Here is a 20,734-nt window from a genome sequence, read left to right as displayed (position 1 = left end):
CAAATCTCATCTTTTCTCTGAGATAATGGCTTTCTTCTCTGAACCCCTTTTCTCAGAGAAGTCCATTCTTTTATTCATTAATTGACACAAATTAAGATCCCAAAGAAGACTTTCCTTCCTTTCTCTCCTCCACACACAATGAATAAAATACCTGTTCAAAGAACTTCAAATGAGCAGAATTTTTTTAAGAAGTGCTCTGGCCACTTAATGGCTTTTGTGGTGCAACGACCATTAAGAGCCTGAACATAAAGAATGAAAGAATCGTGCAGTTTTTAAGATTGACTGACTAATGCTCAGAAGCTCCAGAAGCTTATGGGAAAGATGACCTTTAATGATTTGGCTGGGAAGCATGAAACCACTTTGAATTTCCAACAAATATGACTTGACAAGGACTGATTAATCAATCCCTCAAGCCAGGCCTTAGGCTTTAGCTAATAGAATGTGGCCAAAGTACTGATGTGTGCCATCACTGAGCTTAGGTCTCTAGGATACACCGGTTTCTACTTTCTCTTTTGCACCTCTGCCTCCGCCACAAGAATATTCCCTGGGATTGCCCGCTAGAAGAGGAGAGACAGAGAGAGAGCCACTCCAGTTGTCCCCAGTCATCCGTTCTAAATCATCCAGTCAGCCAGTCCTCAGATCTGTGCTTGAGCCCCAACAAGCTTATTAGAGCTCCCTACCCTACCAGCCCAGATGTGTGAGCAAACATGCTTCTTGTTGAACCTTCAGGGTTTAGTTGTTATGCAGCATTATCACTGCGGTGGAGAACTAACTATACATCGTCACTATTTGGCACCAGATATTCATCAAACATCACAGGTCCAGAAACTTGCAAACTGAAATGTATGCAAGTTTTACAAACCAAGGAATTAACATCCCCCCCAAAAGGGAAAGCAGTGAGCAAATGTAGTGTCTGCTTCTATTATTGAAAGCAGCCACTTCTACTGGAAACCGCCAGTAAGTACTGAGAATGAGTCAGGGTATGCGCAAAGAAACGAAGACAGTGAGCGTAAAATGTACTCATATACTTGTGAAAATTATGTCATTTATATTATCTTTCACTTACCAGCACTAAGAGACAATGCGAAGTGGGTTCGAGCAAACAAATGATGAGAGTTGACAATAGAAACACCTTTTTAAAATTCAGTTTTAATTGCTTTTAAATTAAATGAACAAACGCGCAGCCGGCAGGCAACCGGTTTAGTTGCGGGGGCCCCCAAGCGTAGACCCACTTTCACTCGGTCCTAGTTCAAGTCTACCGGGAACCTACTCTCCTTCCGCAAGAGTTTCCGTAGGGACTCAGTTTTTAGGTGCAGCGCCTTTGTCCCCACCCTCCACAGCACTCTGGGACATTCTGATTGGCTGTGGCTCTGATCTGGCTGCTCTGATTGGCCTGCGGCATCCCGCGAGCGCGAAGAAGCCCGTTTCCCGGGATACAGCCCGGGCCGGCCGAGGCGTAGGGCGCGTTGTGGCGCGTCGTGCCGGAACTCGGGTGCGTGAGGCGTGCGGGCTGCGGGCCTGGGTCTCGGGCCGCCATGGCCAGCGTCCACGAGAGCCTCTACTTCAACCCCATGATGACCAACGGCGTGGTGCACGCCAACGTGTTCGGCATCAAGGACTGGGTGACGCCGTATAAGATCGCGGTGCTGGTGCTGCTGAACGAGATGGGCCGCACGGGCGAGGCCGCCGTCGGCCTGGTGGAGCGGCGGCGGCTCAACCAGCTGCTGCTGCCGCTGCTGCAGGTGAGGCCCGCGGCCCGCTCGCCCCGCCCGCCCTGCCCCGGGCCGGACGCTCACCGGGGCCTGGCGCTCGGGCGCGCAGCAGATAAACTCTCTTAGACCTTGAGGGCCGAAAAAAATAAAATAAATAAAATACAAGGTAATACCTCCAGCATTTGTTAGCTGAGTGACGGGGGGAAGAGTTAATTTTTCAATCACTCAGCTAGCAAATGCTGGAGCCAGAGATGAACCTGCACAAAAAAAAAAAGAGCATGTAAAGCACTCAAGTCATTAAGTGTTGGCTGGAGGTTTTTGTTGTGGTTTTTTGTTTGTTTTTTTTGTTTTTTTTCAGTCCTCCAAGGCCAAGAGTTAGCTGAACCCCCACGCATGCTGAACATAACCTTCCCTAGAGGTGGAATTGCTGGGTTAGCCACACCTGTAATTGGCATATATATATATGTATATATATACACACTGTCAACTTACTCTCCAAAGAAGACTCGGTGTTTAGTTTTAAATCTCAACCAGAGGGTAGTCTTCCTGACAGCAGAGGTTGCATGCTCTGTCTCTGGTGGTGCTTTATATGCACTTGGACGCAGTATGCCTGCCTGTCTTATGAGGTTTTGGGAAGGATCGAACGAGATCGTGTTTAGGAAAAGTAGGACGCCTTTGTTTGTATGACGTTTTCCAGTTCACAGAGCGTTTCGCATTATCTTACTTAATCTTTGCCACAAACAAGGGAGATGGTTATTATTTTCTCCATTTTACCGATGTAGGAAACTAGGGCTCAGGAGGCTACAACTTGTGTGATTACAGAACTAAGAGGGAAGGAGCGGGGCGTCCTTGGACTGCAGATTCAGTGTTTTTCCCTCTATTTTAAACCATTCCGCTGACTATATGAGAATGCTCTGCAGATTTCAAGTATTGTTTGAGCGTTTTACATAGTGCATTTTTCCCCTTGATGTGAGATTTCATGTTTGGAATGATTGTTAAAGCAGAGGGGTTGATAAGAGAATTCGTGTTTGCTGCGTCTTTTCATTCTCCAGCTCTTCAGAATTTACCCATAACCCCCCATCTTTCTATACTCAGGGCCCAGATATTACGCTGTCTAAATTGTACAAGTTAATTGAAGAATCTTGTCCTCAGCTCGCAAATTCAGTACAGATCAGGTAAGCTTCATTTTTTTCTATATATGTGAAAAGACGTCAAAGTAGATGAAAATTGGAAGAGGGTATGTGTTACTTCTTTTTTTTTAATATGTCTTTATTGACTTCAGAGAGAGGAAGGGAGAGATGGAAACATCAATGATGAGAGTCATTGATCGGCTGCCTCCTGCACGCCCCGAACTGGGGATCCAGCGTGAAACGCAGGCATGTGCCCTGACCGGGAATCAAACCGAGATCTCCTGGATCCTAGGTTGATGCTCAAGTGCTGAGCCAGGCTAGCTGGGCCGTGTTAATTCTTTAAAAAAAAGATATCTTTATTATTTTAGGTTGTTTTCCTAAGCATTTTAATTTTTAAAAAATGGTTAACATTAAATGTACTGCCTCACAATTTATTTTTCTACATGGATCTACCTTTTTCTTGTTAATTGTTGCAGAGAAGTCCATTTTTATTGGCTGATGTGTTACTTCGACAAACTTTATGTCAAGAAAACATCAGCAATGATACTTTTCAGAATATGGGAGAGACATTTTGGGTTATCAGATTTGTTTTATGTGCCAGCCACCATTTTTATATGAAACTCTGAATTGCTTTTAAAATAGTTTTATTTTAGATGAATGTGAAATGTGCAAAGATGTTCAGAAAGCCTTCCTAAAACATGCACCTCAATTTTCTCATTCAGAATCAAACTGATGGCCGAAGGCGAATTGAAGGATATGGAACAATTTTTTGATGACCTGTCAGATTCTTTTTCTGGAACTGAACCAGAGGTTCACAAAACAAGTGTAGTAGGTATGAAGTTCTTCTGAGGAAAGCAGAGAATATGTTCATTGAAGTGAGCAGCTTTCTAGATCACATCTATCATTACTCTGCAATATCTGAACCAACGCAGTTGGGGATGTTACACATGTTTTAGTTTGTGTTTATTGCCTTGCCATTTGGATCTGTGTTTAAACAACTTTCTTGTGGAAAAGCGTCTCCTGTTTTGTCTCTGATAGCCAAGGTATTCGCCTGGTCCAGGGGGTTCTTAGGGCTTCTCAGCTCTGTCCCACAGTCCACTGCATCACATGTCTGTTTCACAACTCAGGGTCTAAACTTCTATGAAGAGAAATAAGGTTATATTATTGATATAATTTATAAGGTGAGGGCATACACAACATTTCTTGATGCTTTTCTATTAGTTTTATATCCATGCTCCACCCACCTGGCTTTTTTTCATGGTAGTCGTTATTCAACATCAGTTATTGATAACTTATAACCTCTCTCCTGTGTGCCAGGATGTGGACTTACAAGATTGACATGGACCTTCCTTTCTCTTTTACATTTTAAAAAAAATCCTCACCTGAGGATATGTTTATTGATTTTAGAGAGAGAGAGTGAGAGAGAGAAACATCTATTGGCTGGCTCTCGTAGGTGCCCCAACCAGGAACTGAACCCACAACTTAGGTATGTGCCCTGACTGGGTGTCAACCCGTGACTTTTTGGTGCACAGGACAATGCTTCAACCAACTGAACCACACTGGCCAGACCTGGACCTTCTTTTTATGGAGATTACATTCTGGTAGGTTGGGGCCAGATGGAAAAAGTAAACAAGATAATTTCAGGTAGTCCGGCCAGGCGTAGCTCAGTGGTTGAGCATTGACCTAGGATCCAGGATGTCCCAGTTCGATTCTGGTCAGGGCACATGCCTAGGATGCGGGTTTGATCCCCAATAGGGGACATGCGGGAGGCAGCTGATCAATGATGACTCTCATCATTGATGTTTCTATCTCTCTCTCTCCCTCTCCCTTCCTCTCTCTGAAACCAATAAAGATATATTTTTTAAAAAAAGATAATTTCAGATAGTTATCACAGCCACACAAAAAATATATCAGGTAGCTAAAGATGGTAGAGTGCAGGTGGGAGGAATGAGCCCTAGAATGTGAAGAAACCAGGTTTGTAAAGAATAGGGGGAAGAACATTCTAGGTGGAGGGAATACCAACTTCAAGTGTCTCTTTTTTGTTCTGTGGGAAGAATTGTAACAAATTGTCATCAGATTTGTGTACCCTGATTTCATTTAATGCCTTCCCCTCGTCTGCGTCTCATTTTGTAGGCTTATTTCTGCGTCACATGATCTTGGCCTACAGTAAGCTTTCTTTCAGCCAAGTGTTCAAACTGTACACCGCCCTGCAGCAGTACTTCCAGAACGGCGAGAAGAAGGCCGCGGAGGACACTGACATGGAGCTGACCCGGGAAGAGGGCGAGCGGAAAATGGAAAAGGAGGAGCTGGACCTGTCCGTGAGGTGAGTTGCGGGCTTGCTCCGCTCACTGACTGTGCCTGTCCTTATGCTGTTGGGCAGGAAAGTATTAAAATTAGACAAGTAGTACTGAACAGCCCGCAGATCTCCCATCTTACAGTGAAACCATTCCTATTTGAAAGTGGGAACCTGTTAATGTAAGAAGGAGCGGGTACTCGGTCAACAAACATTTGTTTATCAGGTGTTGTTGAAAGTCCAGTTACGGAAGGGCCTGCAAGCTGAAATTTGGCTTCAGCTTTCCACCTGCTCGTGGTTGCCAAGGGGCAGCTCTGTGTCCTGCGGTAGGAAACCCGGCTGATAGGGTTACAGCTCGCGAGGCCGCCGTGGAGCCTGCTGGTCTGCGTGCAGCTGGGGCCAGGCCTCCTCTGTGCTTCTGAGTCAGCTGGAGTGATTCCCCGCTGTTCTAGGTCGAGCTCACACTCACCCTCGACGTCGATCCTTTGCTGCTGTCTTTGCTCCTGGGCTGGTCCTAGTCTTCACCGAGACTGTGGCCCCTTAAGATGTTGTATTTCCCCCCCAGGGCCTCGACTGGTGTTTTACATCTTGCATATACTCAAAAAAACAAAAAACAGACCGGCCAGGCGTGGCTCAGCGGTTGAACGGCAACCCGGGATCCAGGCGATTAGGGTTCGATTCCTGGTCAGGGCACATTCCCGGGGGGCGGGACCAGTAGTGGTGTGTCCAGTTTCATTCAGATTCTCATCTGTCTCTAGCCTTTTGTGTACAGCCATATTTATTTCAAGCCCTGGGCTTATTTTGTTTAAGGGATTATGTTAAGAGAAAAGAGCTTATTGCCCAGATGCTTAACTGTTTTCCATCTGAGAACTTGGCCTGTGAAATTTTTTTCCATTTCCCTCTAGGTCACTATTGTGTCACTGATCTTTGTTAGGCCAGGGTCTGGGCTGGTTCTTGGCAGCTCCAACATTTGCAAAAGCCGATCCACTGCCTTGGAGGTTGTTAGGTAGTATTTATCGGAAATGGAATCAGAAGAAGACGAGAGCAGCCCTTCCCAGAGTGTTTTCTGTGGGACGCTAGTGCTCCTTGGGAGATGTGAGAAAAGGATTGTCTCTAAAATCATTCAGTTAAAAAAAAAAAGTTTTTGAGCCCTTCTGGTGACTTTTTTGACCTCGTAAGCATTACCATTTTTGCCGTGGTGCACTGTGTGTATTACTGTATTGTTTTTGTTTTGTGTTTTCTAGAGAAGAGGAGGTATCTTGCAGTGGGCCTCTGTCCCAAAAACAAGCAGAGTTTTTTCTTTCTCAACAGGTACGTCAATTCTGTAATTTATTGTGAACTTTTAAAAATCCCCTAACGTCGTCTGTCACGGCATCGGCCTGTTAGGTCGGCACATTTATTGGTAGCTCTGCATTATCCCTTGTTCTGGGTCCCCCTTTCTTCACTAGGGATGCACACGTAGCCAGGTGCTCCTTCCGGTTGTGTGAGTGACTCTGTCTATTGAAGGTATAATGCAGGTTCATTAGTAATGGTGTGTGACTAACAGCCCAAAAACATGTGATTTAGAAGACTTACTCTTTACCCAACATTTTATTTATGGACATTTTCAAACAGAAAAGTTGGAAAGCGTTTTACGGTGAATATCCATATGCCCATTACCTATACCTTACAGTTAATATTTTGCCCTGTTCATCACATCTCTACCCATCCTCTCTCCAGCCACCGTTTCATTTTATTTGTTGGTGCATTTCAAGTTGCAGATATCTGTGTACTAGCTCCCAGACACCTTTTTGGTGCTGGTTTTGAGGCAGACCTTTTCATTTCCTCAACGTAGCTGGACATGTTTCTCCCGTATAATTTTCAAGCATAGACCTTTGAATTTTTTGCTAGACTTCTCTAGTGTTCCCTAATTTTGTTCTTAATTTTCGTTCTGCAGGAAGATGTAACGATTTAGCTAAACGTGATAGGACACCCCTACAGATGAATTTCAAACAGATTAGAAAAACCCGTCTAGACAGTTGGTTAACTATCGAAGAGAAAAGATAGCTGGATCCCCACCTCATCCTCAGTCCTCACACCTCAGTACATTACAGGTGGATTAAAGGGGCAAACGTGAATATTTAAAGCTGTCGTTAAACTAGAAGGAACTACATATTAACTTTTAACTGACCTCTGGGTGGGGAAAGATGTTCTAAACATAAAAGCTGTGGAAGAAACAGGTAGGAGAAGATCATTAGATTTTCCAGCATAAAAATTAAAAATGTCTGCATGTCAGGACACGTTCTAACAAAATCAAAAGGCACACAACAAAATGGGGAAAGTATTTGCAATAAATACAACTGTCAAAGGGTTAATAGTTTTGTTTTTAAAATATTTTCAAAGACTTCTTGATGAGACAGAGTTTGTGATGTATTATTAAATGCAAAGAGCACAAAGTAAAATTATGTATTCTAATTTTGTTAAAAATACAGTGTGTGAGTATATGTAGACATATGTAGACATAAGTATGCATATGTGCATACTTATATGTACACATAGGAAAGAAGATGCGCTGGAATGAGATACACTGAAGAATTAATCGTGTTTTCCTGGGTGGAGGGTTACAGATGACTTCTCTTTTCTTCTGTGTGCTTTTCTATGTTTTTGGAATCTTCTGTAATGATACAATGAATTAAAATGGACTTAGAAATTATTATTATTAAGAAAATACTGTTTAGGTAGAATTGAAGTAAAGTGTCTGTAACCCAGTTAGGTACTAATACTTAATTTGGAACTAGTTTTCTACATATTTTACATAAGTGTTGCTTGATGGCATTCATATGAAACAGTGAACCAGCAGTAGGGCACGTGAATGCCGTAAGGCCCTCTACAGCTCTGGAGGTGCACACGGCCTGCCCTGAGGTGCTTCCAGCCTGGACTGTGGTCACATCTTGATAGGAAGTACGGGAAGGGTTAGTACAGAGGCCTTACAGGGCCTTCCCTAGCCTGGACAGTGACAGAGGCCGGCGGCAGAAGTCTAAGTTGGGGCCGGAAGGGTGAGCAGGAGCTGGCATGGGCGGGGTGTGCGGAGGGGGAGTGGTGGTCGCGAGGCTTAGCGTTTCAGTGAGAGGGAACTGTTCTGTGTGGTCAAGAAGAGAGAGTAATCAGAAAAGAAAATAGCCAGCTGACGCTGTTGACTATAGCACCTCCATATGTTTGTGGGCCGTTCCTTTCTACTGCGTTGTCATGTTTCGATGTCAGGCCTCTTTGTTGAAGAATGACGAGACGAAAGCCCTCCCTCCAGCGTCTTTGCAGAAAGAATTGAACAACTTGCTGAAATTTAATCCTGATTTTGCTGAAGCGGTGAGTCTTTTCCAGAATTTGTTGCTGAGTTGAAAAAGAAATGACAAGGCTACTCTTATGTTGAGTAGCCACGCAAATGAAAATCCATCCATTGGCCCAGGTTCTTGGAGAGAAATCATGTTGTTGGCAAGTAAACAACCCAGCCTGGGTTGCAAAACTGTCCACTCTCCACCCCTGGGCCAGTAAGGATTTCTTCAGTCATAACCTCTCTGATGGTGTGAATTATGGGCAGATGATAGAGTCCGTTTTTATTTTATTTATTTATATACTTATTTATTAGAGAGAGAGGAAGGGAGAGGGAGAGAGAAACATCTGTATGAGAGCAAATCATCATTTGGCTGCCTCCTGCATGCCCCCTCCTGGGAATGGAGCCCACACAGGAAGACGCCCACCAGCCGAGCCACAGTGGCTAGGACAGAGTAGACTGAGTTTTTAAAAAATTGGGGGCCTGTCCTGGCTGGGTAGCTAAGTTGGTTAGAATATCGTCCTGATACATCAAGGTTGTAGGTTTGATCCCCAGTCAGGGCACATACAAGAATCAACCAATGACTACATGAATTAGTGGAACAACAAATCGATATTTCTCTCTCTCTCCCTCTCCCTTCCTCTCATTCTCTCAAATCAGTTTTTTAAAAAAATTGGGGGCCAAAAAATTTGTTCCTTTCTCCACTTTTGTCAGTGTGGGGTTTTTTTGTTTTGTTTTTTTTAGTTTAAATCATAACATTCTTTAATGGGTTTTTACCCTGAAACCTGGATTTGACATCTGACTTTATCCACATGTAGAAAGATACCTGTTTTGTTCCGTAGTAACTGGGTTCTGCCTGTTTGGAAGGAAGTTTAATTCAGTGAATTAAACAAAATGAAAACAGTTCAAAATAGAAGATAATGAACTCTGTAAACTCTTTAAATACCTGAGCTAGGTGAGTTCCCCTGCACCCTCACCTGGGTCCTAATATACCCAGTGACAGAGTGGGTGCTAGAAGGGCGGGGGAGGCACGGTGTTTGCAGCCAGTGGAACTCAGAGTTAGTCTTCCACCAGAGGAAGCAGGGTGTTTGCAATATGCGCATCGTTTCTTGTTTCAGCATTACCTCAGCTACTTAAACAACCTCCGGGTCCAGGATGTTTTCAGCTCTACACACAGCCTCCTGCATTACTTCGACCGCCTGATCCTTACTGGAGCCGAAAGCAAAAGTAACGGGGAGGAGGGCTATGGCCGGAGCTTGCGGTACGCGGCTCTGAACCTGGCCGCCCTGCACTGCCGCTTCGGGCACTAGTAAGTCTGTAGGTTTTAATCCACGCAGACGTGGAAGACATTCACTCTCAGATGTTCATTAAGGTGGATTTTTAGAAAGCTGTACTTAAAAGGAGACGAAGCAAAGAAAGAAGGGAAGCTGACTGACCCTCGCTTGTCAGTAACTCCCAAAAGGGAAGCTCTTCCACTGGACAGTTAATGAAAACCTTCCCCCTTAAAGAGCCTGCCCCCTGGTGTCCCTGTGTAACATCTCCGCCTTAGCACATGGCCTCTTTCTTTCATTACTTCTAAGAACCACAGCCTTGAATTAAAGAAAAATTAGGTCATTAGGCCAGAGATCCCCAAAGGATTTTTCAGAGATAAGAATGGGCACACAAAAGCTATTTTTAGTATTTCAGAAAACCGGAGGAAGTTGTGCCTCTGCTGGATAAAAGACTGCTCTGGCTTATTAAAAGGCAGCTCAGTGAGGCAACGCTTGGCTCGTGCCATTGCTAAGATATGCCTGTGATCTTACTGAATACAAATAGGAAAATGGATCAGTCATTTAGTAGACAGAGTTAAGTGGATGAAACCTTTCAAAACGTGGGGGCTGTTCTGGAAACAATGAAATAATGTGAATAACGGTGAAAAGGTAGGAAATGACTAATTGGAAGAGCCTCCCCACCCCCTGTGGCTTTTTCCCATTTGGAAGAAATGTGGCCTCTGCTCCAGGCCTCAATGAATAGAGACCCTCGAGTACATTAATGGAAAGTGTCCAGAGTTCAGAAATTGAGAGTTCTGCCCCTTGCTGTACAGGTCAGGCAACGCCCAAGAAGTCCTATAACCTCCGGTTGTCGCATTTTAAAAGGGCCCTAGACTGGGGCTTGTGTGTGGAACAGTCTTTGAACACCTCATTGGGGCATTCAAATCCATGTCATAAAAAAGGATGTGGAGAGGTCCTGTTAGTGAAAGTTTTGCCAGAGGGTTTTCTGCCCAGCAGCAGCGGAAAACCATACGGCCCTCTGAGGGTTGTGCCTGACTTCACCTTTCTGTGGTGGTGACCTGCCTGCCCTTCCGACCCGGGATAAATGGCCTCCCTTCATCCTGCTGTAGCACAGCCCTCCCAGACGCCGTTTCTCTAAACATGCCGTTATCGGTTTGCTCACATGTTCAGTGAGGTTAAATCAACTGATATTTGTTGGCGATATCAGTTAAATCAACTGATACCCTTCCTGCCCTCAAATGGCTTATGTTCTGTTGCATCTCGTTACTAAAAGGATGTAAAAGAAATATAAACTAGGTAGGAATGTATCTGGGTTTTGCGTTCAATCAACTAGTCACCGAGGAACAATTCAGCTCTCCCCAGTTAAAAGGAGTTGTGTGAGGCTATTGCACTTGAGTTGAACAAAAATTCCTTATGTAAATGTTTCCCTTAGTAAGTGATACCCGTAGAACTGATTTTGAAATCCTCAGTGACCCAGCATTGATGATACTTTCTTTCTGTGACGTGCCACTGGGAAACCCAAAGTTTAAGACTTTACTTGTGCCCTCTGTGGTTTATAAACTAGTCAAAAAATAAAGTTAACACAGATGAGATAAATAGATGGTGGTACACAGGAGTATTAAGCTAAGCCTTGCAGGGTGGGGTACAGATGGCACCTCTGGGAATTTTCACAAGTGCGAGCTCAACGGGGCCAAGAATATTTGAACTTCCACAGAAGTTGAGAGGTTGAGGGAGACATCAGAGATGGAGGGGAATCACGTGGGCAGAAAAAAAGAATCTCAGAAGTGGATAATCCTCAGAATACTCTTTAAAACTAGTTTTGAAAAAAGTATAAAATTATCAAATGCCATAGTTTTAAAAAAATTTAAATAATGCAGAAGGGAATGCAATAAAAAGTAAAATATTGTGTCTCAGTGCCCCTTCCCTCAGCCGTAGACAGCTAAAATAGAACTCAGGAGCTGAGATAAGAAAAGCTGATTCTTACTGCCCCTTTCAATAGAAACCCATCTTAGAAGGGGCAGGTTCTCTGCCTCCACATTAATGCTTCTTGCTGCTGGGCAGGGGAGGGCCTCGGAAGGAATAAGCCCGTAGCTGCAGCTTCCAACCCAGCAGCCTGCTCTTGGATGAATTACCGCGCAGATGACTTCCTGCCTCCGTTGCTTATGCGTGTCTGTGATTGTTAATGAGATATTAACGTCCAGTCTGTCATCAGTCAGCAGGCGGAGCTCGCCCTGCAGGAGGCCATCAGGATCGCCCAGGAGTCCAATGATCATGTGTGTCTCCAGCACTGCCTGGTAAGGCCACCCTCCTGCCTTGGGCGTGCTGCCTGTGGGTTGAGTTGGCCTTTGGAAGGCCCTGTTTGAGTCAGGTTGTTTGGCAGTCGGAGCAAAGGTCCTCGGCAGTGACAACTAGTTAGGTACTCACGGTAGTTCAGGGAGGGCAGCCGTGTTTGTTTATCTTTCTTAATTCACGACATCTGTTTGGCTTTGGCCGCGATTCTTATCTACAAATTTTAGCGCAACTTGCCACGCGAAACTACCACAGTAAACATTGACATTAGCCTTGTAACTGGATGAGATGTTACCCCGTAAAAGCATAACCACCGAGCACAAGTAGAACACAATCCATTTAACCGTCACCCGAGACTCTCCCGTTCTCAGTTAGAGGCTGTGTGGGGGCTTCCTGCATTTTTTCTGGAACACTGGCCTCTCACTGCTGTTAGAGATGAAGATCAGTGGCTTGTCTGGTAGTTTTCATGTGTTTCACGGGCTTCATTTAGCTTCATACTTCACAAAGAGCATGTCAGGGGATTTGTTCTGTCCCTTGTTCCTTCCTTACAACCATGCTGATACTTCAGTGGGATGTCCACCACGGTCATTGTTAGGAGACATTCTGATCTCTCTTACCAGAGCTGGCTTTACGTGCTGGGGCAGAAGAGATCTGATAGCTACGTTCTGCTGGAGCATTCTGTGAAGAAAGCGGTGCATTTTGGGTTACCGGTAAGGCTCATCTGTCTTGAGATTGTTTAAATAAATGGCGTGGTTGCATTCTTGGTAGTTTCACATGGCCTTAAATATTAATTAAACCACTAAATTCTATGTGATAGGTTTCTCCCTGCTCCCTTTATTCTAATAACATCTGTGAAAGTTCCATTTATCAGTTTGATGTGATAGTTTTTGGTTTATTGATCAGCATTGACTTCAAAATATTTACTTAGGAAAATTTCAGGGAAGGCTTATTTTTAAACCAGGGATTGGCAAACGCCACAGCCCTTGGGCCCAATCTGGCTGCTGCCTGCTCATGTATAGCCCTCGGGCTAGGAGTGGGTTTTACATTTTTAATAGTTGGGGGGAAAACAACAAAGAAGAATATGCAATGGGCACCAGATGTGGGCTGCAAAGCCTAAATTATTTATGCTCTGGCCCTTTAGAGGACAAGTTTGCTGATCCTTGTTTTAACAGTAAACAAAGCCAGGAACCAGTAAACCTGATAGGCGGGCCTCCCCCTTTCTCATTTTGAGTGACAGGGAAGGACCTGAATGACAGCCCCCAAGGACATACTGAGGGACACTGAAAGGGCATAGTCTCCACATGTGAGGTGGTAATGGCTGTTAGAATCCAGATTACTGTTGCATCCAGATTACTGTGCACAAAGAACCTTACTCTCTCAAAAACTGTCCACTGAAAACTGGACTATAGGCAGTGTGGCTGCTTAAGCATCTGTCTCGTATAGTTTGCAACAAATCCCAGGATTATTGGAAGTAATTTAAAGTGTGCAGTCATTTAAAGTACATGCTTTTCAAATCTATGAATTGTACATTTGACTCATTTCTGGGAAAGGAAAGTCACATGTACAGAATTGATGATAATGACAGAAGTGCCTCTTTAAAATAAATGACAGACTTCTTACGTATGATTTTTGTTATGTATTTATGATGAGCTTTCATCTGTAAAAATCATACTACAAGTTACTGAAAAGAGATTATGCTCATAATAGGCATCCTCTTTTAATCTCCTGCTGCATAATGTGCCCAGCATGGTTTGGCATATGATCCCATTTTAACCCTCCCAACAATTCTTTATGGCAGCTTGGATGCCCATTTTATAGACAAGGAAGTTGAGGCTTGGCTAAGACGCTAAGTGACTGGCCCCAGGTCACAGAGTAAGCGGCAGAGGCGGTGTTGAAGCGCAGGTCCATTTAATGTGCAAGCCGTGGCTGTGCTCTGTGTTCTACTGTCAGCCGCTCGCCCAGCCCCAGTTTTTCAGGAACTTATCTCATATGGGGGCAGGGGTAGTGCCATCGCTGTGCATGTGCTAAAATGTGAAATATGCCAAGTCTCCGAAGAGCAACACAAGCTGCGTCCTGTAATGTCGGGTATATTTGTCCCCTTAGTACCTGGCCTCCCTGGGCATACAGTCTCTGGTTCAGCAGAGGGCGTTTGCTGGGAAGACAGCAAACAAACTGATGGATGCCCTAAAGGACTCCGACCTCCTGCACTGGAAACACTCCCTGTCAGAGCTCATCGACATCAGCATCGCCCAGAAGACGGCCATCTGGAGGCTCTATGGCCGCAGGTGGGTCTGCAGGCAGCCGGTCAAGGCCGTGGGGCATGGTCCTTCTAGAGACTACCAGAGGCTCGCAGACTGGCTCCACGAAAGGCCAAACAGACAAGTCTCTTCCCCTTTGATGGAAGTTGTTTGTGCAGGGGATTAAATATCGTGCTTTATAGTTTCAAAACATAGTGTACTTTGCACAGACTTTGCAGTCTTTTCCCATGTCCGTTCTTATTTCCTGCTCCCGGCTGCTCTGTGGGTGATCTCCATTCTAGCATGATGCTCAGACCAGAGTTTGCACACCGATCTGATCTGCCCAAGCCCACAAGTGTAGTTAAGTGATGGGGCCACTTATTAGCCACCTTGTCCTCTGACTCCAAGCACAGTGCCCTTGCCCTCTAAGACAGGCAGCACCTCTTCCTGTTGGCATCCCCTGGACCCCACAGTTGTTATGTAAAGAAAGGTGCTTCCCTGATAACCCAGGTGTGTTCTCTGGAGTAGCTCCAGTTTGTGTTTCATTTCCATTGAGCCTCTTCAGCTTGGAAGTAAACTTCTGAACTAGACTTTTAATCCTGGAGCCCCCTCTACCTCACCTCTCACCCAAACAGTCTGCTGTTTTCAGGAAGTCAGTAATGAGAGGAAGTGCCCACCTGGCCAGTCTTGTTTTGCACGTGAGGTATATTCTGGCACAGTGTGGTCTGAAGCAGCTGCAGACACAGGCCGCTGCACATGTTGCCAGAGCTGCTGGCACCAGAGCGGCATCGGGTCTGAATTTACCCATGAAAACAAATGAATACATGTGCCCACAGGGAAAGCTAGAGGCGCTGGAGGGTCCTGTGCTCAGAGCCCCGCTGTGCCGAAAGCTGTGTGTTTCCCCTGGGGCTGCGCGTCCGGGTGCTTTCCCGCTTTCCTGGGAGGCAGCTGCTCCCACGGAGCCGGAGCCCGCAGTGGGGCTTACCATCCTTCCATTTGCACTGGAGAAGTGCGGGGTGTGGTGGAGGCAGCCTGGGCCCCCCGACTGATGGAGCCCCTGTTCCCCCAGCACCATGGCGCTGCAGCAAGCCCAGATGTTGCTGAGCATGAACAGCCTGGAGTCGGTGAGCGCGGGCGTGCAGCAGAACAACACCGAGTCCTTCGCCGTCGCACTCTGCCACCTCGCAGAGCTACACGCCGAGCAGGTAGGTGGCAGGCGGGCGGGCGGCCGGTGGGCTTCTGGGGCCAGGGTGGCTCTGCCACGCTTCCCTCTGGAAGGGTACCAGGCAGGTCCGGGGCAGGTCTGGTTGGACTCCCCCAGGAAGGTGTATCCGTGTGCATCCCGCCCGGTGCAGCAGGTGTGTTCCTCTCACTGTGTCTTTCTGTTCAGGGCTGTTTCGCTGCAGCTTCCGAAGTGTTAAGGCACCTGAAGGAGAGATTCCCACCCAATAGTCAGCATGCCCAGGTAAACTGTGCTCTGTGTGACATCGGGTTTATTTCTGAAAAGACTTTCCTGTATTGTTGTGAGATTGGGGTCATTTAGAGCCTCCCCTCAGTGTCTCGTGTCTCGATTCCTTTCTGTGACCTCCGTGCATCAAGGTCAGCTTGGGGACTTACTTGGGAGGCGGTGAGCTGTCTTCAAGAGGCTGGGAAATAAACTGAGCGGTTGACAGCAGGGACTTTTTCCCTCCTGTCTTCCTGGTTCTAAGTGAGTGCTCCTCATATCCAGCTGTGGGAATAAGAAGAGAAATCCTCAGTGTCCTTCGAGAGATCAGGAGTTAGGTCTCAGTTTTGTTATTTTGTCTCATACTTGGCAACTCTAATCTTTCCTCCCAGAATGGAATAACCTTGTGGGACGATGTTGTGCCCAGAGGGAGTGAACTCTGTAAAGCAGTCCTGGGCCCTCCGTTTCTCTCCGCACTGATTTTTTATCTCCGAGGGGGCTGAAAAACTGTTAAAGGGGCCTCTTGCTCTTCCTTCCCTCACCATGTTTAGTCTTCAGTGTAATCATAAGGGATTGCGGCCTGGGAATCTCCCACTGCCGGTCCCTGGGGCGGTCATTCGAGTGGGTTGTTAGGTATGGTGTGAGCTCCATCTGCACTCGAGCTGTGCTGAGGTGTGGATTCAGAGCACCCGGAGGGGAGGGCGGTAAGCAAACAGTTCAGAATGTAGCTCCCAAGGACACAGTGTGGTTCCGGGGTGGTGCTGGTGTGGTGCGACTTTCCCTGGCAGTTCTGGCTGTCACCAAGAAGGTGTACAGGAATGCATAAGCCCCCGAAATAATGTTGAGCAACACAGTGCGATACTGCTTATTTGTACAAAGTTTAAAAACGTAGTCATACTCCATACTGTTTAAGGGTAAGTGTGCATGTTGTAAAAGTGTAAGAACACGGGTGGGAATGATCAAGACCGGGTCGGGTGCTTGCTGTGGAAGAGGAGAGGCGTAGAGTTGTAAAGTGCTTGAGAATCTGCAGTCGTACCTGAGGCCAGTAAAGCGAAATGCTGTGATTTGACAACGTTGGTGACTGGCACACGTGTTTATTTTACTCGTGCTTTTTCACTTACTTGACATTATTTAAAAATATTTTTTAACTAGCAAACAAACAAACAAAAAGACTGTGTGTGAACTGTAAGGGTGTTTGCCAAGCAGGACAGATGCTTTCATATCTCTGTTGAACGGTGAGGTGGACGCGGGCCGTCCTGTCCCTAATTGTGTTTTTCCTTCCTAGCTGTGGATGCTGTGTGATCAGAAAATCCAGTTTGACAGAGCAATGCACGACGGCAGGTATCATTTGGCGGATTCGCTCGTTACGGGAATCACAGCGCTTCATAGCACAGAGGGCGTCTACAGGTGAGACTCGGGGGACTCGGGCCCACAGTGAATTCATTCTCAGGTGGCTTCACTCCTACTTGTTTTGTGTGTGAGTTAATTTATTAACTTTAGCTGTCAAAACCTTTTTTCTTTTTAACCCTCACTCGGGGGGGTGTTTAGAGAGAGGAAGGGGGAGGGTGAGAGAGAAACATCAGTCGGTTGCGTCTGGTAATCCCCCCGACCGGGGATTGAATCTGTAGTCTAGGTGTGTGCCCCGACCGGGGGTCGAACCCACAGCCTGTTAGTGTACAGATGATGCTCCAACCTACGGAGACACCTGGCCAGGGCAGGAAAACCCTTTTTCTATTTAGTACATATTTATTACAGGAAATGAGAAAACATAGATAAGGAAAATGGAGAAAACAAGTCCCGCCCAGAGATAATCACCTACATCCTGCTACTGTAGTTCCAGACTTTGTTCGCGCGTGTGTGTGTGTGTGTGTGTGTGTGTACACATATGTGCTTATATACACATAATTTTCCCCCTCTTTTAACAAAAATTACATCAGGCACAGTTCTTTGGGGGCCCAGTCATCCTGAGGAAACCGCGATTCTAACCCTGACAGTGACTGTATTTATAACCCTGCAGAACATCGACATAACCACTTATGTTTGTTTTGCGTTAGGAAGGCCGTTGTCCTCCAGGCCCAGAACCAGATGACAGAGGCACACAAGCTCCTACAGAAGCTGTTGGTTCACTGTCAGAAAATCAGGAACACGGAAATGGCGATCAGGTGAGAGGCGCCCCCTGCATCTGGGGACGGTGCCCCGAGGCGGGTCCTCACCCGGCCCCCTGCGGGCAGTGTCCTGCTGTCCGTGGCAGAGCTGCACTGGCGCTCCTCCTCCCCGGCCGCCGCGCTGCCCGCGCTCCTGCAGGCCCTGGCCCTCTCCAGGGAGTACCGGCTGCAGTACTTGGCCTCCGAAACGGTGCTGAACTTGGCTTTTGCCCAGGTAAGCCGGTCTTGCTTTGTTTTGTTTTGTTTTGTTCTAGCACATATTTGTTCTCAAGAACTGGCCAGCCTGGCACTACTTCTTGGTTTTGAAAAGGACAATACTGAGCTTCCACTCCTTAATATTGAAGTCTGGGGATGCAGTCTCCGTGGCAGGCCCTGCGTGGAAGTCTGGAGCTGTGGACCTGGTGACAGGGACACCTCCCAGGGGCACTGGCCCCACCGAGCTGCGCGCTTAGTAAAGGGGACTCGCCTCTTCATTGCGGACACCTGCATCCTATTAATGATTAGCTGGCCCAGAGCGATGCTTGATTTGACAAGGGGATGGATAGAATAAAGAAATGAAGTTATATGTTCACTGAAAGGTTTTACATATGAGCTATTTTTTTCATGTTTGTTTTCTATCTCCCCTCTGAGAATGGAAAGGCTATGGGAGAGGGGACTCTTGTTTTTCCCCTATTATATCCCATGGCGCCTAGCAGGACCTACACATACAGTAGGCTTTTCATATTTATTGAATGAATAATTTTGTACTCACTGGAGGAATTTATTAACTAAAGCAGAGATTCCCCAGACTGTGCGTTAGAATTATTGGGGAAATTTTTAAAAATATCTCCTGCTTTCTTTTGTGTTAAATAGGCGTTGTCCAGTGTACCATTTTAATTCCCTGTTGTTTCTTTGACGATATGCCTTTGAGATAGTTTCCTAGTGGCTCCTCTTCCTCCAGTGATCCTTCCACAGCTGATTCTACCTTTTGGAGTCACCAACCTGAAGGATTTTGGCGCTGAGTCTTTTTGCAAAGACAAAAACCTTTCCATTGTGTGAATAACTATTCCCTGCTGTATCTATTGTCATCTGAAATCAGATTGTCACCTGTTATATTTTCTAAGAGGACAGTGCACATTAAATGTAGTACATACCTGTCAGGGAGAAGGAAAGCCAGGTGGGAGGGAAGAGCCAGAAAGGCAGCCCTCCCCACAGCAGGCAGCGTGTGTGGGTGTGTAAGCGCCACGGTGTTTCTCTTTCAGCTCATCCTCGGAATCCCAGAACAGGCCTTAAGTCTCCTGCACATGGCCATCGAGCCCATCTTGGCCGATGGAGCTGTGCTGGACAAAGGCCGGGCCATGTTCTTGGTGGCCAAGTGCCAGGTGGCCTCAGCAGCTTCCTGCGATCCTCCGGGCAAGGCAGAAGGTAGGAAGCTGGAAGCTGTACGCAGGTTGTTAGGCAACACTGTTGAGAAAGCTTCTAAACACAGGACCCAGAAGAAGAGAAGCCTGTAAATTGGGGACAGGATTTGAGTGCTGAGTGCTCACAATTTTGTGTTAGTCTCATGCAGCATTTAAAGTGCTTCCCCGTGCATGCCTGTCATGTAGGTTGAAGGCAAGTGAATGGTTATTACCCGATAGAATCAGGCACTGGCTGGAAGTCAGGGCTAAAGGAAATATAGTCAATAATGTTTCAATAACTATGTATGGGGCCAGGTGGGTACCGGAGATGTCAGTGGGAACACTATAAAGTATGTGATTGTCTAATCACTGTGCTGCACACCCGAAGCCAGTACACAATGATACTGGAAGTAAACTGTAATTGAAAAATTAAAACATAATTAAAAATGTGTTCAATCCCTGGGCGGTTTGGCTCAGTAGTTTAGAGCATCGGCCCTCGGACTGAAGGGTCCTGGGTTTGATTCCAGCCAAGGGCACGTACCTTGGTTGCAGGCTGGGCCCCGTTTGGGGCGCGTGTGGGAGGCAATCATTCGATGTCTCACTTCGATGTTTGTCTCTTTCCCCCTCTTTCTCTCTCTGAAAAGCAATGGAAAAAATATCCTCAGGTGAGGATTTAAAAACATAATAAAATGTGTTCAAGAGCTAATAAACACAAAGTTTAAGTTTAAAAAAGTATGTGGTACATGTTAAATCAATAAAAGTAGATGCTAAGTTTTGGAAACTGTATGTGAAGTGCTGAGTTAAACACATGTGGTGTTTGTCCCCCTTTCCGTCAGCGCTGGAGGCCGCCATTGAGAACCTCAACGAAGCCAAGAACTATTTTTCAAAGGTCGACTGCAAAGAGCGGATCAGAGACGTCGTTTACTTCCAGGCCCGGCTCTACCACACCCTGGGGAAGACCCAGGAGAGGAACCGCTGTGCGATGCTCTTCCGGCAGCTGCACCAGGAGCTGCCCTCCCACGGGGTGCCCTTGATAAACCATCTCTAGGGAGACCCTCCTGCTGGGCCACCGTGCAGGGTACAGACTGGACTTGTGTACACTCCCCGCTCCACACAAGCGATGGTTTTGATGTCTGTCTCTTCAGCAAACTGCCTTGGGGTTTGTCCGACTTTGCTGCTAGAATATACACATGCGTTTTCTTCTCCCTGCTCCTTCTGATAGCAAAGACATCAACTTTTTGTTAATAAACAGCTGTTGGCATAAGTGTTCAAGGTCATGTTCTTTCTGGGCAGAGTTGCCAGAGTCTTAGGAGAAATGGTGCACACTCTCGTCATTTTGCAGGTTCGTTCACACGTGTGCTCAGGCAGGACCCCTTTTGGGTAGCGACAGATCTCGCCGGGGGGCTGGTGCAGGTGTTTCTGTGGCTTCAGTTTCCTCCTAAAGCGTCCCCACTTTGTGGGCCCGTGTGCGCTCGTGAGTCCATGCTGGTCCCTGACTGGAGTGCAG

The 20,734-nt window shown here is 46.4% G+C and overlaps 1 protein-coding gene across 1 annotated transcript; it reads left to right on the top strand.

Moving 5' to 3' along the window:
• Window positions 1-1,426: 1,426 nt before the first annotated feature.
• On the top strand, window positions 1,427-20,491 carry ANAPC5 (anaphase promoting complex subunit 5). The gene is made up of 17 exons (XM_081122796.1): window positions 1,427-1,742; window positions 2,808-2,887; window positions 3,565-3,674; window positions 4,976-5,165; window positions 6,380-6,446; window positions 8,376-8,477; window positions 9,561-9,751; window positions 11,926-12,007; window positions 12,623-12,712; window positions 14,106-14,287; window positions 15,309-15,444; window positions 15,630-15,704; window positions 16,969-17,090; window positions 17,738-17,845; window positions 17,915-18,062; window positions 19,090-19,252; window positions 20,064-20,491. Exons 1-17 carry the CDS (start codon window positions 1,536-1,538, stop codon window positions 20,273-20,275), a joined length of 2,265 nt encoding a protein of 754 aa, XP_080978922.1. The 5' UTR covers window positions 1,427-1,535; the 3' UTR covers window positions 20,276-20,491.
• The last annotated feature ends 243 nt before the right edge of the window (window positions 20,492-20,734 follow it).

Source organism: Miniopterus schreibersii, assembly GCF_964146895.1.
Source record: "Miniopterus schreibersii genome assembly, chromosome: 20".
NCBI classification, from domain to species: Eukaryota; Metazoa; Chordata; class Mammalia; order Chiroptera; family Miniopteridae; genus Miniopterus; species Miniopterus schreibersii.
Note: the sequence above shows the minus strand (reverse complement) of the source record. Positions and strands in the feature narration are given on the sequence as shown.

What these genes read in the sequence shown, in the direction of transcription:
- ANAPC5 (XM_081122796.1), top strand. Translation starts at nt 1,536, where the DNA reads ATGGCCAGCGTCCACGAGAGCCTCTACTTCAACCCCATGATGACCAAC. An exon ending in TGGAGGCTCTATGGCCGCAG is followed by an intron (nt 14,288 to 15,308) that starts GTGGGTCTGCAG and finishes CTGTTCCCCCAG; the next exon opens with CACCATGGCGCTGCAGCAAG. An exon ending in TCCTCCGGGCAAGGCAGAAG is followed by an intron (nt 19,253 to 20,063) that starts GTAGGAAGCTGG and finishes CCTTTCCGTCAG; the next exon opens with CGCTGGAGGCCGCCATTGAG.